This window comes from Prionailurus bengalensis, chromosome B4 (genome assembly GCF_016509475.1).
Source record: "Prionailurus bengalensis isolate Pbe53 chromosome B4, Fcat_Pben_1.1_paternal_pri, whole genome shotgun sequence".
In the NCBI taxonomy this organism is placed as follows: Eukaryota; Metazoa; Chordata; class Mammalia; order Carnivora; family Felidae; genus Prionailurus; species Prionailurus bengalensis.
Window position 1 is genome coordinate 17,779,319 of NC_057358.1, and position 15,150 is coordinate 17,794,468.

A 15,150-nucleotide genomic window follows, 5' to 3' on the forward strand; every position below is an offset into this window, starting at 1 on the left:
TAGATTATAGATCATAGTGATTATAGATATATATATCTATAATATAGATGAAAACACAGAGTTTTTGGAGTAAGGTGGTCTGAGTTCTGATCTCTGTTCTGCTCATGGGTTGCTAAGCGATTACAAATTACATCCTTGAGCCTCACATTTCTCTATCTGTGAAAACACATAGTGATTAAAGAGAAAGTTAAAATGGTGGCCATGAACATGGGCTCTGGAGTCTGGGGTTCAAGCCAGGTGTATAATCATGAGGTAAGTGCTTAATCCCTCTACATTTGTTCATTCTGTGAATGGGGGTGAGAGTCATTGTTGGAGTGTTGGGAGCCCCTGATAACATACCTTATTGGTCCTCATTTCTGTACCAGTTAAGATAAATATAGATGTCAAACAGAGAGTAAAAATTTTAGAGAAGATGCCTTACAATTTTCAGCCATATGTTTAAATAACGCTTCACCTCAGAATAAATAGATTCACCCAGAGAATAACGGACTCTGCCAGGGAAATCCAGGACTCACACACTTTGGGAGAAACCTTTTCCTATTAGCCAGAGCTAACATCAGGATGCATGCATCTAAGAGTGGGAGTTGAAGGAGAGGCAAAGAGCATGTTTAGCACATCCGGCTTATTCTAACATCACTAACTGGTTAGATCCTCCTGTCCATGGGAGTCATGGGTAAGTAACAGCAGTGTTACTGCAGGGAAGTTCCTGTCCCTGGAAGTTGGAGGAATAGGGAATAAGTATGGACTCCTGTCAGTATTCTTTATAGAACTCCTGGAAGGATTGAATGATTTATACACATAAAGCACATAGTGGGTATTCTGGCATAGAGTGAACACACAAAGGTAGCCATTATTATTCCTGTGATTATCACTTGGATGTTGTCTAGGAATAGTAGGCACTCAAGAAATATTAGTCTTCTTTATTTGGAAGAGGAGTCTCCTCTTCATCAGAACTCTAGGTTCAATGATTAGAAACTGCTTCACTCAGTGAAGGTCTCTAAAATCCCTGATTCTCAAGGATCGTATTTATGATTCCCCTCCAATATTTGGTGGAAAGAAATACTATGAATCTAGTGATTCTTCATAGGAAAGCAGTAAAGGCCAGTCATGAAATCATTTAAGCATCAATCCCCATCACATGTGACAGGACAGACAAAATCAGAACAATCCAATCCTTTGCTTCAGTTATTTATATTCTGTGTTAACAGTTTTTTCATTAGGTTTGCTTTTGGTTAGAATGAAACTTACTGTGAAGATCTTTGAGAGTCCATTGTTAATTGACTTCTTGGGAATTAGAATGTCCTTCTCCACAGAAAAACCTGCACATGAATAATTATTCATGAGTTCCTTGTGATTGCCCAAACTTAGAAGCATCCCTGTTCTTCAGTAGGTGAATGGATAAACTGTCATACATCCAGACAATGGAATATTATTCAGTGTTGAAAAGAAATGAGCTATCAACTCATGAATAAACACAGGGGAACCTCAGGTGCATATTACTAAGAGAAAGAAACCAATCTGAAAAGGCTCCATGCTCTTTGAGTCCAACTGTATGGCATTCTGGAAAAGGCAAAACTGGGGAGACAATAACAAGATCAGTGGTTGCCAGGGGTTGGAGGGGTGCAGGGAGAAAGGAGGGGTGAACAGATGGGGCACAGAGGATTTTTTAGGGTGGTAAAAATACTCTGTATGACAATACGGTTATGGATAAACGTTATTGTACATTGGTCCAAACCTACAGAATGTACAACATTGGACTTTGGGTGATTATGAGGCTCATCAGTTGTGACAAATGTCCCGCGCTCATGGGAGATGATGATGGGGATGCTGTGCATGTGTTGGGGCAGGGGGTGTAGCACATAACTCAGCACCGTCTCCTCAGTTTTACAGTGAGCCTAAAACTGCTCTAAAAATCTTAATAAATGAAACCAGAATGTCTTCTGTTAGAACTGGTTATTTGGGAAATATTTTGAGTTAAAATTCATGCCATTCCTTTCCAGGCCTGGAGGCACTCATTAACCCATCACGTTATTGAAGAGATTCAGCAGTTCATTTTGTTTTCCTCTTTAGTATTTCTTCCTTTGGGGTTCTGGTTTTTGTTTTCTTTGGCTTTGTAGTGCAAAGGGAGATTACTCTTTATTACCCAGGGCGTATTCACTGCTTTGTAGGTTGACCAGTGGTTTGATAGGATTTTATAATTTGGCAGCAGTGGATTTGTGATGCTGTCTTTTTTTTTTTTTTTTTTTTTTTTATGTTTGTTTCTTTTGAGAGAGAGAGATTGCGGATGAGCATGACTGGGGGAGGGACAGAGAGAGAGAATCCCAGGCAGGCTCCATGCTCCACATGGAGCCCGCTGAGGGGCTCAGTCTCACAACCATGAGATCATGACCTGAGCCAAAATCAAGAGTCAGGTGCTTAACCCACTGAATCACCCAGGTGCCCTAATTTGTGATGCTTCCTAAATAAGCCTGGCTCTGCTGTGTCCTTATCTCTCTCCTGGCGTCTCAGCACCTTGTGTGGGCTTCTCTCTCCAGGTGGGGATCCTAATCCACACCAATAATCCTCAGTTTTAATTGTGGTGGCTTTTGAGGGGAGGGAATGGTCCTGGGTTCTTGCGCGGTCTTAATTCACCCTGGAGAAGTTTTTATAGTCTCCGCTTCTGTCCCCCTTAATCCTGTTACGTGGCTGTAGGACACATCTGTTTTAGAAACTGCAGGTGAGTTAAGAGAAAAATAAGAATCTTCTCAGCTTTCATCATTAAGAAGCCCGTTATGGGTCCATGATCTCTAATCAACAATTTGGAAAATTAAAATTTGGAGAACAGTAAGCTTTTGAAAAACGAATCTAGAGATCACACATGACCTCCCCTGAAGAGTTCATTTAGTGAGCTGTTTGCATGTAGTGCCACCCCGATCTCCCTGAGAGTATCATGTGACACACACAGTATGTGTTAGATTAACATTCTCCGCTCTGAACTATTCAAAGTTCAAAACCCAGCTGGCCCCAAATACTTGAGATAAGGAATCGCTGGCCCGTGTTCATATTTTGATGTGAATCAGTCCAGATTTTATACAGACACACAAACACATGATATGTAAAAATACACAGTCATACATTGATAGTCACTCAAGATTAGTTGTAGTTAATACAACTAATATGCACGTGGTAGTACTTAATACATTATTATTACACGTATATTAAATATTTCAAACAAGGAGAAAGTGCAGAGCGAGGCACACATCTTTGTGTTCACACCACGAACGAACTGTTCGCATTTTTTTTGCTTATAATGATAATATCTGTTTGCATGTGAGAAATACAGCTTTTGTCCTCTTTGTACCCATTTCTTTTCCTTGTCCTCTGCTGGAAAAAAAATTGCAGATATTATGTTGGCTTTAATCTGATTTCTGTAAATGCATTTTAAAAATATGAAATATGCGTAAGGATTCTAGGTAGGTGCAATTTTTTTTAATGTTTATTTATTTTGAGAGAGAAGGCAAAAGAGCGAGAGAGAGAGCGAGAGAGAACATGAACAGGGGGAGGGGCAGGGAGAGAAGAGGGAGAGAATCCCAAGCAGGCTTTGCGCTGTTAGTGCAAAGACCGATGCGGAGCTCAGTCTCACAAACCTTGAGATCATTATCTGAGCTGAAATCAAGAGTCAGGCACTTACCTTACTTAGCCACACAGGCGTCCTTAGGTCGCTGCAATTCTCTTTCATTCTTTTATCAACAACAAAAACAGAAGGTAGTCTACCTACAAATAGTCTAGCTTTTAAATATTCAAATATTTAAAGTTTATATCTTGGAAACCAGCTTCTTTGGCACTTTAGTAGACTGAGTCATTTAAGAGTGACCTTAGTCAGCACCTAGTTATCCTGCCATGTGACTAACCTCTGAATATATTTATACAGTGTAATCCAATCCGAACACTGGAAAGGAGAAAGGCATCAAACTGTCCGACCTCTGTGTGCCCTTCAAGCCATGAACTTCTGGTGCAGTGTGGTCCTTTTACTGTTTCTGGTAGACATCACAGCAGAGTACAAATCACTTTGAGTTTCTTAGGAATAAACACCCCTAGTTAGGTAGGTCTTTCATTCTTCCTGGTGGAAAAAGAGAAAGCTGACTCTTTGTTCCTTAAGAACAGCACATTAACAACATTTCAATATTCTCTGCATTTCCTGTGTGGTTTTTGTTGGAAGAATGGAAGTCAAATTAAACTTAAAACTTGAAAAATTGAGAAGAATCTTATTAACTAAGTTTTAAGTTGGCCTGCTTGCTCGGTATGTTGAGCTTTTACAGAAATCTATTCGTTTCATTTACACTTTCTTTCCCCCCTAACTGCTGTTCTTAGTTTTAATATCTAAAGGTGGTACTTCTTCTGAGTACTGCCCATTGATTTCCAGCTGATTTACTCTGAGTTTCCTATTAATACATAATTGTGTCATATTTTAGACTTCATTTTAAAACAACCCTTTTGTGAAATTTTCCACAATGATTGATGCCATGTTCACTCTGTATCAGTCCATGATATAAATCAATAACAATTTCCTGACATTATTTGAAGATTCAGGGAAGAGTAAGATTTATAATACAATAGTAAAAGCTGGTCCAGTCTCTGTAACGTTACAGTGTCCTCGGCCTTCTTAATTTAGGACTGCATTGAATATTGTTCATCAGCTCTCTTCTGCAGTCTCTGCTAAAGACCAGTTATCTTTTTATTTTATTCTGGCAATGCAGTATAGCATAATCATTAATGGCTCAGGTTACATATTTTTCTTATTAGATGTGTGACCTTCAACCAATTGCTTTACCTCTGAAACTTCTGTTTCTTTTGCTTTAAAATGAGGATGAAAATAGCACCGTCTTCACAAGGCTAAAATAAGTGGATGTTCTTGGTATGTAGTAAGCTTTAGAGAAGTTTCTGGTTCCTCTTACTATTGATAGCACCATCATTCAAAACTTGCTATATTCCAGTTTTTCTTTACTTGGTATAATCCTACGTTCTCCATTTCCTCTTAGATTTGTATTTTTTTTTTTTGTTTTTGTTAGTCCTTTTTCTTTTAAAACAAGGTATCAAAGAATCAAAATCTCAATGTGCTAGTTGAGTATTTCTCTGGAAAGGCTTACCTTGGCCTTTCAGATATAAAAAGTAATCACTTGGTTATAAGCAACATTTATAGATTGTTTGGTTCCTGAAAGCAAAAACAAGAAATGATTTTGCTTTTTCAGGGAGTAATATAATATCACTGAATAAAACAAGTATCAGCAAGATCCTGAAAAATAGTTTCAGAAAGGAGAGACCTCTGCCCATCCCTTGAAATTTAAATTCTCAAAATTTTCTTGAGAATCTTCCAAAATGAAGTTTTTGCTTTTCCTTCATTCATGGTTAAAATACCCATGGTTGAAACATTTCTTCTGAGTGAACTCTTTCTCGTTTACTGATTATTAATTGGTTCTGTATTTTCCCAAAAGGAACTGCTTTTGGTCACAAATCAAAAGATCAGCTTAGCTGAAACAAGCAATACAAAATAGAAATAGCCAAGATGATTTTGGAATCATCAGATGGTATTATTTATAGATATAAGATACATTTTTAAAGGAAGGGATCATTTTTCTTTTTAAATGTGGGAGATTTTAATTCATAGTAGAATTATAATTTTTCATTTTATAGTTCTGAATTTAATTCTATAGAAGTAAGCAAGCAGAGGTGTACATGACCTAAAATCATTTTTATTTGGCTTTGGAAGTAAAATATTATACTAACATTTTAATATGAATGTTCAAAAGTCTAGTGGTTCCCTTCAGACAAAAAGATATAACCATATCGAACAGACCTATTCCATAGTGCTATTTCAACTTGTCCCAGGGCCCCACCCACTTTATTCAAAGAATAGGAACATGTACCTCTGTAGAGGCATGGAGAAATACCCCAAACATTCTTTTCTTCAGCTTTCCTTTAAGTTGTGCAGAGCTTCAAATATGGTGGTCAATAAAGGTAATGAGCCTGAAAAATTATGATGGTCAATAAGGGCTTGTCTAATGAGTCTGAAGAATTAAGCATCTGTATTTTGGTTGACTTTAGTTCAAGATGAATTCTAATAATGAATAAAAGGAAAAAAAGTTTCAAAGTCAGAACTGTCCAAAATAAATTACAATCACTTAATGCCGTTCAGCATACTGTGTTTCTCTATTACAGTGCCTGTATATGTTACCTCAACATCCTTTTTTAAAACCTGTTATTATTTTCTGCATTTTTATGAAGTCCAAATTTGTTAGTTTGTTAAGAATCTACAAAAAAAACCCAGTTCTAATCAGAATTTGAAAAATCATTAAAATTTTATACATCTCATTATAAAGTATCAGAAATTGCAGATAAGGCAATAGTCCCTCCTGACCGCGGAGTCTTTATCTTGAGGTTAGTATAGACATTAGTTTATTTTTACTTCTGGACTCTGTTCTATTTATGTAATATATATGTATTTACTACATATATCTACAAATAAAAACCATTATGATTTTAGCCTAGTAGAATCATACTATAAACTTTTCTGGGGGCGCCTGGGTGGCTCAGTCGGTTAAGCGTCCGACTTTAGCTCAGGTCACCATCTCACGGTCCGTGAGTTCGAGCCCCGCATTGGGCTCTGGGCTGATGGCTCAGAGCCTGGAGCCTGCTTCCGATTCTGTGTCTCCCTCTTTCTCTGTCCCTCCCCCATTCATGCTCTGTCTCTCTCTGTCTCAAAAAGAAATAAACGTTAAAAAAAAATTAATAAAAAAAAAAAACTTTTTTGTGTAATTTAATTTTTCACCGAGAAACACATATTAAGGTTCTTTCCATATTGGCACATAGATATTATTTTTAACGGGCATGGTAATCCATGGTTTATATAACCAGCCATTTATTTATTTTTTGATTCACGTTTACGTTTTTCTATGCATTTGCTATCAGAAGCAACATTGAAGTAAACATTCCAGGACAGGCCTTCGTGTGTATTCGTATGAATGTCTCTCTACCATGAATGCTGAGAAGTGAGCTTAATCTTTGTAGTGTGTGCTGTTTTTCTTTTTAATAGATGGCATCAACTTGCCCTCTAGTTGGGCTGCACCAGTTAATGCAGTCAGTTGGTTCCTCCTATTACTTAATTCATCGCTTTCTTAAAATCCTTCTACGTGTGGGAGGAAAATGTTTCCCTCCAACGGTTCCTTGCTGGGTCTGAAACTTAAACTAACAAAGCAGACCGAAGCAGAAAATGTACAGAATTATTTAATGTAAATCTTACCTGACACTGGAGCCTTAATAAGGACAGAAAGACCTTAAGAAGCAGTTAATCCTGAGCCTTTTACACGAGGTTTGATGAAGAGTGGACAGCCGTGGAAAGATGTGATAGGGCAGAGTGTGAGCTGTGTGTAGTAAACAGGGAGAAACTTAGCAAGGCTTTTTCATCCAGATTCCTCTGTGTGTGTGTCGTTTTGTTTTCCCAAATAAGGATGCTCCTTTCCTCCAGTTATAGGGAGGGCGGGCACCTCTTCCATGAAGGCATTACGATCTGCTTCAGGACGCGATCAGAAAGTCAGGTCCTGCACATGCCAATTCTTAAATTCCTCCAACTTGAAGTATGCCATATGCCAAGGTGTGCCATATTTTGGGAAAGCATGTCTGGAACCCCATAATCCTACAACACCCAGAGTGTTCTAGTATATGTGCTCCGGAGCGAGCCGTTCACCCAGAGCGTTCTAAATTATTACCATACACTTTCACATCTCCTTGCTTTTGCTTGTAACGTTACTAGTTTCTCCAACAAAATCTGAAACAGCAGTTGCAACTGAGGTAATTAATTATTGGCTATTAGGTAATTAATATTTTTACCAACTTTTTTTCATATTTTGTCTCACCTGCTTGACAGAAATAATGAAGTGTTTTTCTTTGATGCCCCTAGTATCTTATACATACGTGTGTCTTTGTAGAGCACTTGCGGTGTAGTTGAGTTGTTAATGCATCACACCAAGTAAATTGTAAGATCGTTGGGATCTGAGGTCTTCGCTGATAAGATGGGGATGGGTCACCTACGGTGTCCTAGACTGGCAGTCCCACTACATATCTTTAAGACTCCAGACATAATTTCTCTCTCTCTTTTTTTAAAATGCTGGATTAACAACAGAATAATGTGATTAACAAGAAAGAAAACAAATTATATCAGTCATTATTCAGAGTGTTAGAATAAATTAAATTTAAATGCCTCTGAGTGTTTTAATTTATGAATATTAACTACTCTATGTGGTTATTGATTCTGTTTTACCTCATTAAGTGGGTTTCTCTATATGTATACATAATATAAGTATTTAAATATTCTGATTCGAAAACGAATCACTGCCTCCAGCAGACCCATTACAAATGAATTCATATCTCAATTAAATTGAGTTGTAAACCACACAGTTGATTACCCCAAAGAGCTCATTTTAAATGCATATGACTCTTAATGGCTCCAATGGGAAGGCAACCCTTCAGTCGTGATGAATGTTTCAACTTTTAATTGAAACAAGGTTACCTAAGACATTAAGGTTACATAAGATGCTGTCAGAGCCGTTATGACTTTATAAATTTATAATTTGAATGTTCTGGCCAAAAAGGTTTTCTAAAATTAGTTTGAAAGGTGGGACAGATGCAAATGAGCTTCTCTACACAAAGATAAAGGATTGTAAGACACTTATGGTATATTTTTAATGATTTGTTTTTCTGTAATTATAGTTGATTTTAGAAGCTACTGTTTTATCATCAAATGCTACTGTTGCTCTAGATGACATCAGTATATCTCAGGAATGTGAAATTTCAGATAAGTCACTTCCAGGTACCAGCATACTAAAGAAAGGTGAGTTGTTTTTTGTTTTTTGTTTTTTTTTTTGGTTTTGTTTTTTTTTTTTGTAGTTCCTGAAGTTTTAAACATTAAAATAATTAGTTCCTCCTGATACCAAAATTTAAAATATATTAGAGTCCTTCAGTAATATGGCTCACTAATAGCTAATACCAGGATGTGGGTTATATCACATATCCTTCAAAACCGAAACATATTTTTGAAATATGTATGTGCTGTTTCACAGTCTAGGCTTTAGAGACTCTTCCAATAATATTCTATCCTTGTGGCTAAAACTGTCACATGCGGTTTTTTAGTTATAAAATTATGAAAGAATTTTAATTATTTTGCGTATTATAAAAACACTTATGTAAGAATTCTATCCTAATTTTGTTTGGCACTTCAAATGAAAATATAGAGAAATTCATGTTTCAGAATTACCTAGGAGTTAAAAAAAAAAACAAAAACTTACTGGGTTTGGAAAAGTAATTTAAGGCCAGCCAAAAATTTAAATGCTGACCCTAAAATTCTCTGTTTAAATTCAGAACATAGTATTTTCAGGTAACAGATGGAGTTTGGCTAATTCTTTGACTAAATATTTCATAGACCATTTCAATTAAGGTACAGAAAGATTGTCATAAAAATCATATAGGCATTTTTGAAAGTCCAACCATTATTTCGGCTCTGAGAATGGGTTGAAACAGCATACATTATGCCTGTGGATACTTTGTCATCCTAACACTGATGCCTTTGATCCCTCCTACTCCAGAGGGAGTAAATAGACAACATTAAAGATTTCGCCTGCAAACCATCGCACTTTATTTATTTATTTTTTGTCTGTATACACGAATATTATTTGCATTTGGAAATCAGGCACATCACATTCTGAAGTTATGTTTCATTAAACAACATACTTAGTAAATGGAAGAGTAGCGCTTTTCCAGGAACCAAGTGCAGTCATCAAGGATAATATAGGGGAAACAGTCCTGGATTGAGAACTGGATTGAAGAATTTTAATTAATAGTCCTTTTTTCTAAAGACATCTTTCACTGGTAAGATTGTACAAGTCTGTGTACTAACTGTATATGGTGCCATATATTTATTCAGAACATGTGTTCTGTACTTACAGTAAACCTTTCTAAGCTCTGTATGTGTAGTGGTTTTGATATAGACATTGAGGAGTGCAAAGCAACAGATTTAATGATTAATGTTTTTGAGGGTTTAACCAGAATTACCTTATTTATGTTATTTGATTAGCATTTTCCTTCCCCGAATCAAATACCACATGACCAGAATTGGAATCGCAGAAAGTTGACATTGAAGAGAATGCAACTGGAGGCAACAATGTGGTTAAAAGTTTTAAATTATCACTAAAATTAACATTAGCAGAAGTCTCTGAGAGTACTTGATCTCACGGACAGAGAAATCTTTTCAGAAAGTAAATCAAAACTCAGTTTATGTGTTCTTCGATCCAAGTATTATCTTAGTTGGTTAGAGCATAAATATTTAAAAAAAAATTTTTTTTGATGTTTATTTAGTTTTTAAGGATAGAGAGAGACAGAGGGTGAGCTGGGGAGGGGCAGAGACAGAGGGAGACACAGAATCTGAAGTGGGCTCCAGGCTCTGAGCTGTCAGCACAGAGCCCATCTTGGGGCTGGAACTCATGGACTGTGAGATCATGACCTGAGCCGAAGTCAGACGCTTAACTGACTGAGCCACTCAGGTGCCCCAAGTTAGAGCATAATTCTAATTAGGACAAACTTTTATGACTTTTTCCTGAAAGGCCAATTGTTTTACATAAAGAGAAAAAAAAAACAAAAACCTTTTTTACTGTTTGTGTAGATTTGTTCAATAGGTAATTATAAGATCTCTCTTGTGGAATTTAGTGTTATTACCGGGCAGAAACTTAGGGATGGCACTAGAATAGGCATTAAACAATAAGGCAAGTCCCACTGGTAATGAATTATGTTATATTTGTGGGGCAGAATGGCCAGAGATTTACCTAGACCCTGTGTTTGAATTAAAGCCTTGGAAGGCTTTAATCAGCATGCAAATGGCTATAACAGTTAAGAGCAATTCTTAGTGCCTTATGTATACATTTGAAGCACCATCCACGGGATGAAAACAGAATTCTGATTTGGCCTTTTTATCTTGCTTCTGTGTGCTTAGCGTATTTAAAAACTAGTATTCATAAAGCAATTATACATTCCATTTATTCACTGAAGGGGAAGAGTATGTGTTATCCTCTCCATCTCTTAATGTTGAAGCTGGATTTGTGCCACGTGAGGAAGCAGGCTCTATTTCATCCAGCAAGTTCTGTGATTTTACATCTGATTCCCCAAATGGAGCAGATGAAGCCAACTGTGGTGAGTCAGTACTTTAATCACTTAGTCATTTGGCTAAGATTTATGTGCACCGTGGTCCCCACTTATCCATAGAGGATACATTCCAAGACCCCCAGTGGATGCCTCAAACCACAGATAGTACCAAATCCTGTATATTCTATGTTTTTTCCTATACATATGTATCTATGATAGAGTTTAAGTTATAAATTAGGCACAGGAAGAGATGAACAATAATAATTAAATAGAACAATTATAACAGTGTACTATAATAAAAGTTGTGTGAATGTGGTCTTTCTCAAATACCTATTGTACTTACCCTTCCTGTGATGATGTGAGTTGATAAAAATTCCTCCTTGATGGGATGAAATGAGGTGAACAATGTAGTCATTGTGACATAGTATTAGGCTACTATTGACCTTTAAAAAAAATTCCAGTATAGTTAAAATACAGTGTTATATTAGTTTCAGTTGTACAATATAGTGATTCAAGATTTCCATACGTCACTAGGTGCTCATCACAACAAGTGTACTCCTTAATCCTCATTATCTATTTCACCCATCTCCCCATCTACCTCCCTTCTGGTAACCATCAGTTTGTTCTCTGCAGCTAAGAGTCTGTTTCTTGGTTTGTTCCTTTCTCTTTTTATTTCTTTGCTCATTTGTTTTGTTTCTTAAATTCCACATATGTGTGAAATCATATGGCATTTGTCTTTCTCTGACTTATTTCACGTAGCATTATACTCTCTAGCTTCATCCATGTCACTGCAGGTGGCAAGATTTCATTCCTTTTTATGGCTGAATAAATATAGAACAAATATGAGTATGAATATACTGCATCTTTTTTATTCATTCATCAATCAGTGGACACTTGGGCTGCTTCCGTAGTTTGACTGTTGTAAATAATGCTGCTATAAACCTAGGGGTGCATATATCCCTTCGGATTGGTGTTTTTGTATTCTTTGGGTAAATACCCAGTAGTGTGATTGCTGGATCATAGGGTAGTTTTATTTTTACCTTTTAGAGGAACCTCCATACTGTTCTCCACAGCGGCTACATCGGTTTGCATACCTGTCAACAGTGCGTGAAAAAAGGGTTCCTTTTTCCACGTCCTCGCCAACACTTGTTTCCTCTGTTTTTGATTTTAACTACTCTGACATATATGACATGATACCTCATAGTTTTGATTTGCATTTCCCTGATTATGGGTGATATTTTGAGTACTAACCCTTTATTGGATATGTTATCTGCAACTATCTTCTCCCATTCAGGAGGTTGTACCAAAAATGATAAGATACCTAGGAATAAACCTAACCAAGCATGGGAAAGTCTATAAAACTATAAAACATTGATGAAAGAAATTGAAGACAACACAAAGAAATGGAAAGACATCCTATGCTCATGGATTAGAAGAACAAATATTACTGAAATGTCTATGCTACCCAAAGTAGCAGATTTAATATGGTCCCGATCAAGATTGTAACAGCATTTTTTGCAGAACTAGAACCAAAAATCCCAAAATTTATCTGGAACTACTAAAGACCTCGAACAGACCTGTTTTTCTTTTGAAAAAGAAAGCTGAAGGTATCACAATTCTGGACTTCAACTTATATTACAAAGTTATAGTAATCAAAATAGTATGGTGCTGGCACAAAAATAGACACATAGATCAATGGCACAGAATGGCAAACCCAGAAATAAACCCACAATTATGTGTTCAGTTAATCTTTGATAAAAGGGGCAACAAAATTTAACGGGAAAAAGACCATCTCTTCACCAAATTGTGTTGAGAAAGCTGGATGGCTATGTGCAAAAGAATGCAACTGACCACTTTCTTACTCCATACACAGAAATAAACTCAAAATGGATTAAAGACCTAAATGTGAGACCTGAAACCATAAAAATCCTGGAAGAGAGCACAGACAGTAATGTCTTGGACATCAGCTGTAGCAACATTTTTCTAGATGTCTCCTGAGGCAAGGGAAACAAAAGCAAAAACGAAGTATTAGGACTACATCAAAATAAAAAGCTTCTGCACAGTGAAGGAAACAATCAGCAAAACTAAAAGACAACCTACTATTGACCTTTGGGCTATACATCAGAAAAAGGATCATCAGCTTCCTAACTGTGGTTGACCTTGGGTCAACATACGTATTTACTCTCTGAATGTAAAGTGCGCACTACTCGGGTGAATATTATTTAATGAAGACAGCCAGGATGGAGACCTCTGTACAACTGAAATGACTTGTGCTTGAAAGCAAACCAGATTAGCTTTAAACCAGTAGGAAAAAAAATGAAGAGACCTCTGTAACCCTCAGTTTTGCTGTGTTGGAGTATAGAATTTGAAATAAATGCAAGATAGAACTCAAAAGACAGGAACAGGAGTGTGTTGAAGACATTCCTTTACTAAATTCTTTTTGGATATGTACTCTTCCTCTAAATAATTGCCATTCTAGTAGCAGAGGACTGTATAATGCCTAAGAACGTTCTTTCAAACTATAGTACCAATAAATTGGTCCTAAAACTATAGATCTTGGCTAGTTCTGTATGTTTTTAAATCTTTAAGAGTCTACTTTAATTTTTTCTTTTCTGAAGGTGGGGCATCTGTTCTTTCTGCATTAAACTTCTATGAGTCTAAAGTTATCCTACCATCCTTGGAAAATTATTAAAGAAGGAAAAGAAGGGGATGGTGTTGGTGGACAATATTTGCAAAAGTATTTAAAAACTCTTGTTGAAGGGGCACTTGGGTGGCTCAGTCGGTTAAGCATCTGTCTTCGGCTGAGGTCATGATCTTACCGTTCATGGGTTCAAGCCCTGCATCGGGCTGTCTACTGTCAGTGCACAGCCTGCCTCGGATCCTTTGTCTCTCCCTCTCTCTGCCGCTCTTCTGCTCGCACTTTCTCTCTCTCTCAAAAAATAAATTAATGTTAAAAAATTAAAAAAAAAACTGTTGAAGACAATGAGGTCAGAAAAGAGGGAAGGTTATAAGAATATCACATTCTATTGATCACCCATACCTGAAATGAAGCTCAAGTAGTTTTCAGTCAAGACAGTGTAGGGTCATGGGCATTTTTATGAGGCTTGATGGAGCATCCAGTTGGATAGACTCTTCCAACAATCCATGCAGAATATAGATCAGATTGGGACACATGGGTCCCTCAGTTGGTGTCCCAATTAAGTGTCCCAGTTAAGTGTCCCAGTTAAGTGTCTGACTTTAGCTCAGGTCATGATCTTACAGTTCATGAGTTCGAGCCCCATGCCCGGCTCTCTGATAACAGCTCAGAGCCTAGAGCCTGCTTCAGAATCTGACTCCATATCTCTCTGACGCCTCCCCTACTCATGCTCTGTCTCTCTCTCTCTCAAAAATATATAAATGTAAAAAATAAAAAGAATATAGATCAGATTTATGAGAAAAATCAGGGGCATTGTTAGGTTATGATACATTGGCAAGGGAGCTGTGCTATGACTCATCACCCACTTATATTGAGCATCTATTTTATACCAAGAGATTCACTAAAGAATAAAATGTGATGATTTCCCTCAAGAATCCATTGGAGGAAGAAATACATTGTGTATAATAGTGTTGCAGTATAATTAGGTGTATAAATTTCTGTTACAACTCTAAGGATTGGAGATCATATTCCTTAGAAGGTAGATCATTTCTCAGCAGAAGTTTCTTAAAATGTTTTGTTTTATCTTGCCATATCAGAAGAACTGTCCATTGAAAGTTCTGCCAGGGAGTAACAGTTGTAAGCCTGCCTCTGAATACATTAAGACTGTTACCAAAGGTACATGGTTTAAGAACTTTTTCCATATGAACTCCTGTATCATCAAAACAAATCTAAGATGTTACTATTTTTAGCCTCATTTACAGACTTTCTTAACGATTAGTGTCCATTCAGGAGACAGAAACCACACTAGTAGTTTGAACAAAGCAAGTGTAATGAAAAGAATTATTATGTAA

The 15,150-nt window shown here is 36.8% G+C and overlaps 1 protein-coding gene and 1 long non-coding RNA gene across 2 annotated transcripts in view; one reads left to right on the forward strand and one right to left on the reverse strand.

Moving 5' to 3' along the window:
* Window positions 1–15,150, forward strand: part of MALRD1 (MAM and LDL receptor class A domain containing 1) — a 792,972-nt gene that overhangs the window by 124,412 nt on the left and 653,410 nt on the right. Inside the window, exons 14-15 of the mRNA XM_043564232.1 lie at window positions 8,743–8,863; window positions 11,071–11,211. Of these exons, the coding sequence (XP_043420167.1) occupies window positions 8,743–8,863; window positions 11,071–11,211 (262 nt within the window). The remainder of the gene's footprint in view (window positions 1–8,742; window positions 8,864–11,070; window positions 11,212–15,150) is intronic.
* Window positions 5,713–7,726, reverse strand: LOC122473948. Its single transcript, XR_006294745.1, has 2 exons — window positions 7,277–7,726; window positions 5,713–6,094 (listed from the first exon to the last, which is right to left on the reverse strand). It is a non-coding gene; the product is annotated as an uncharacterized LOC122473948 (long non-coding RNA).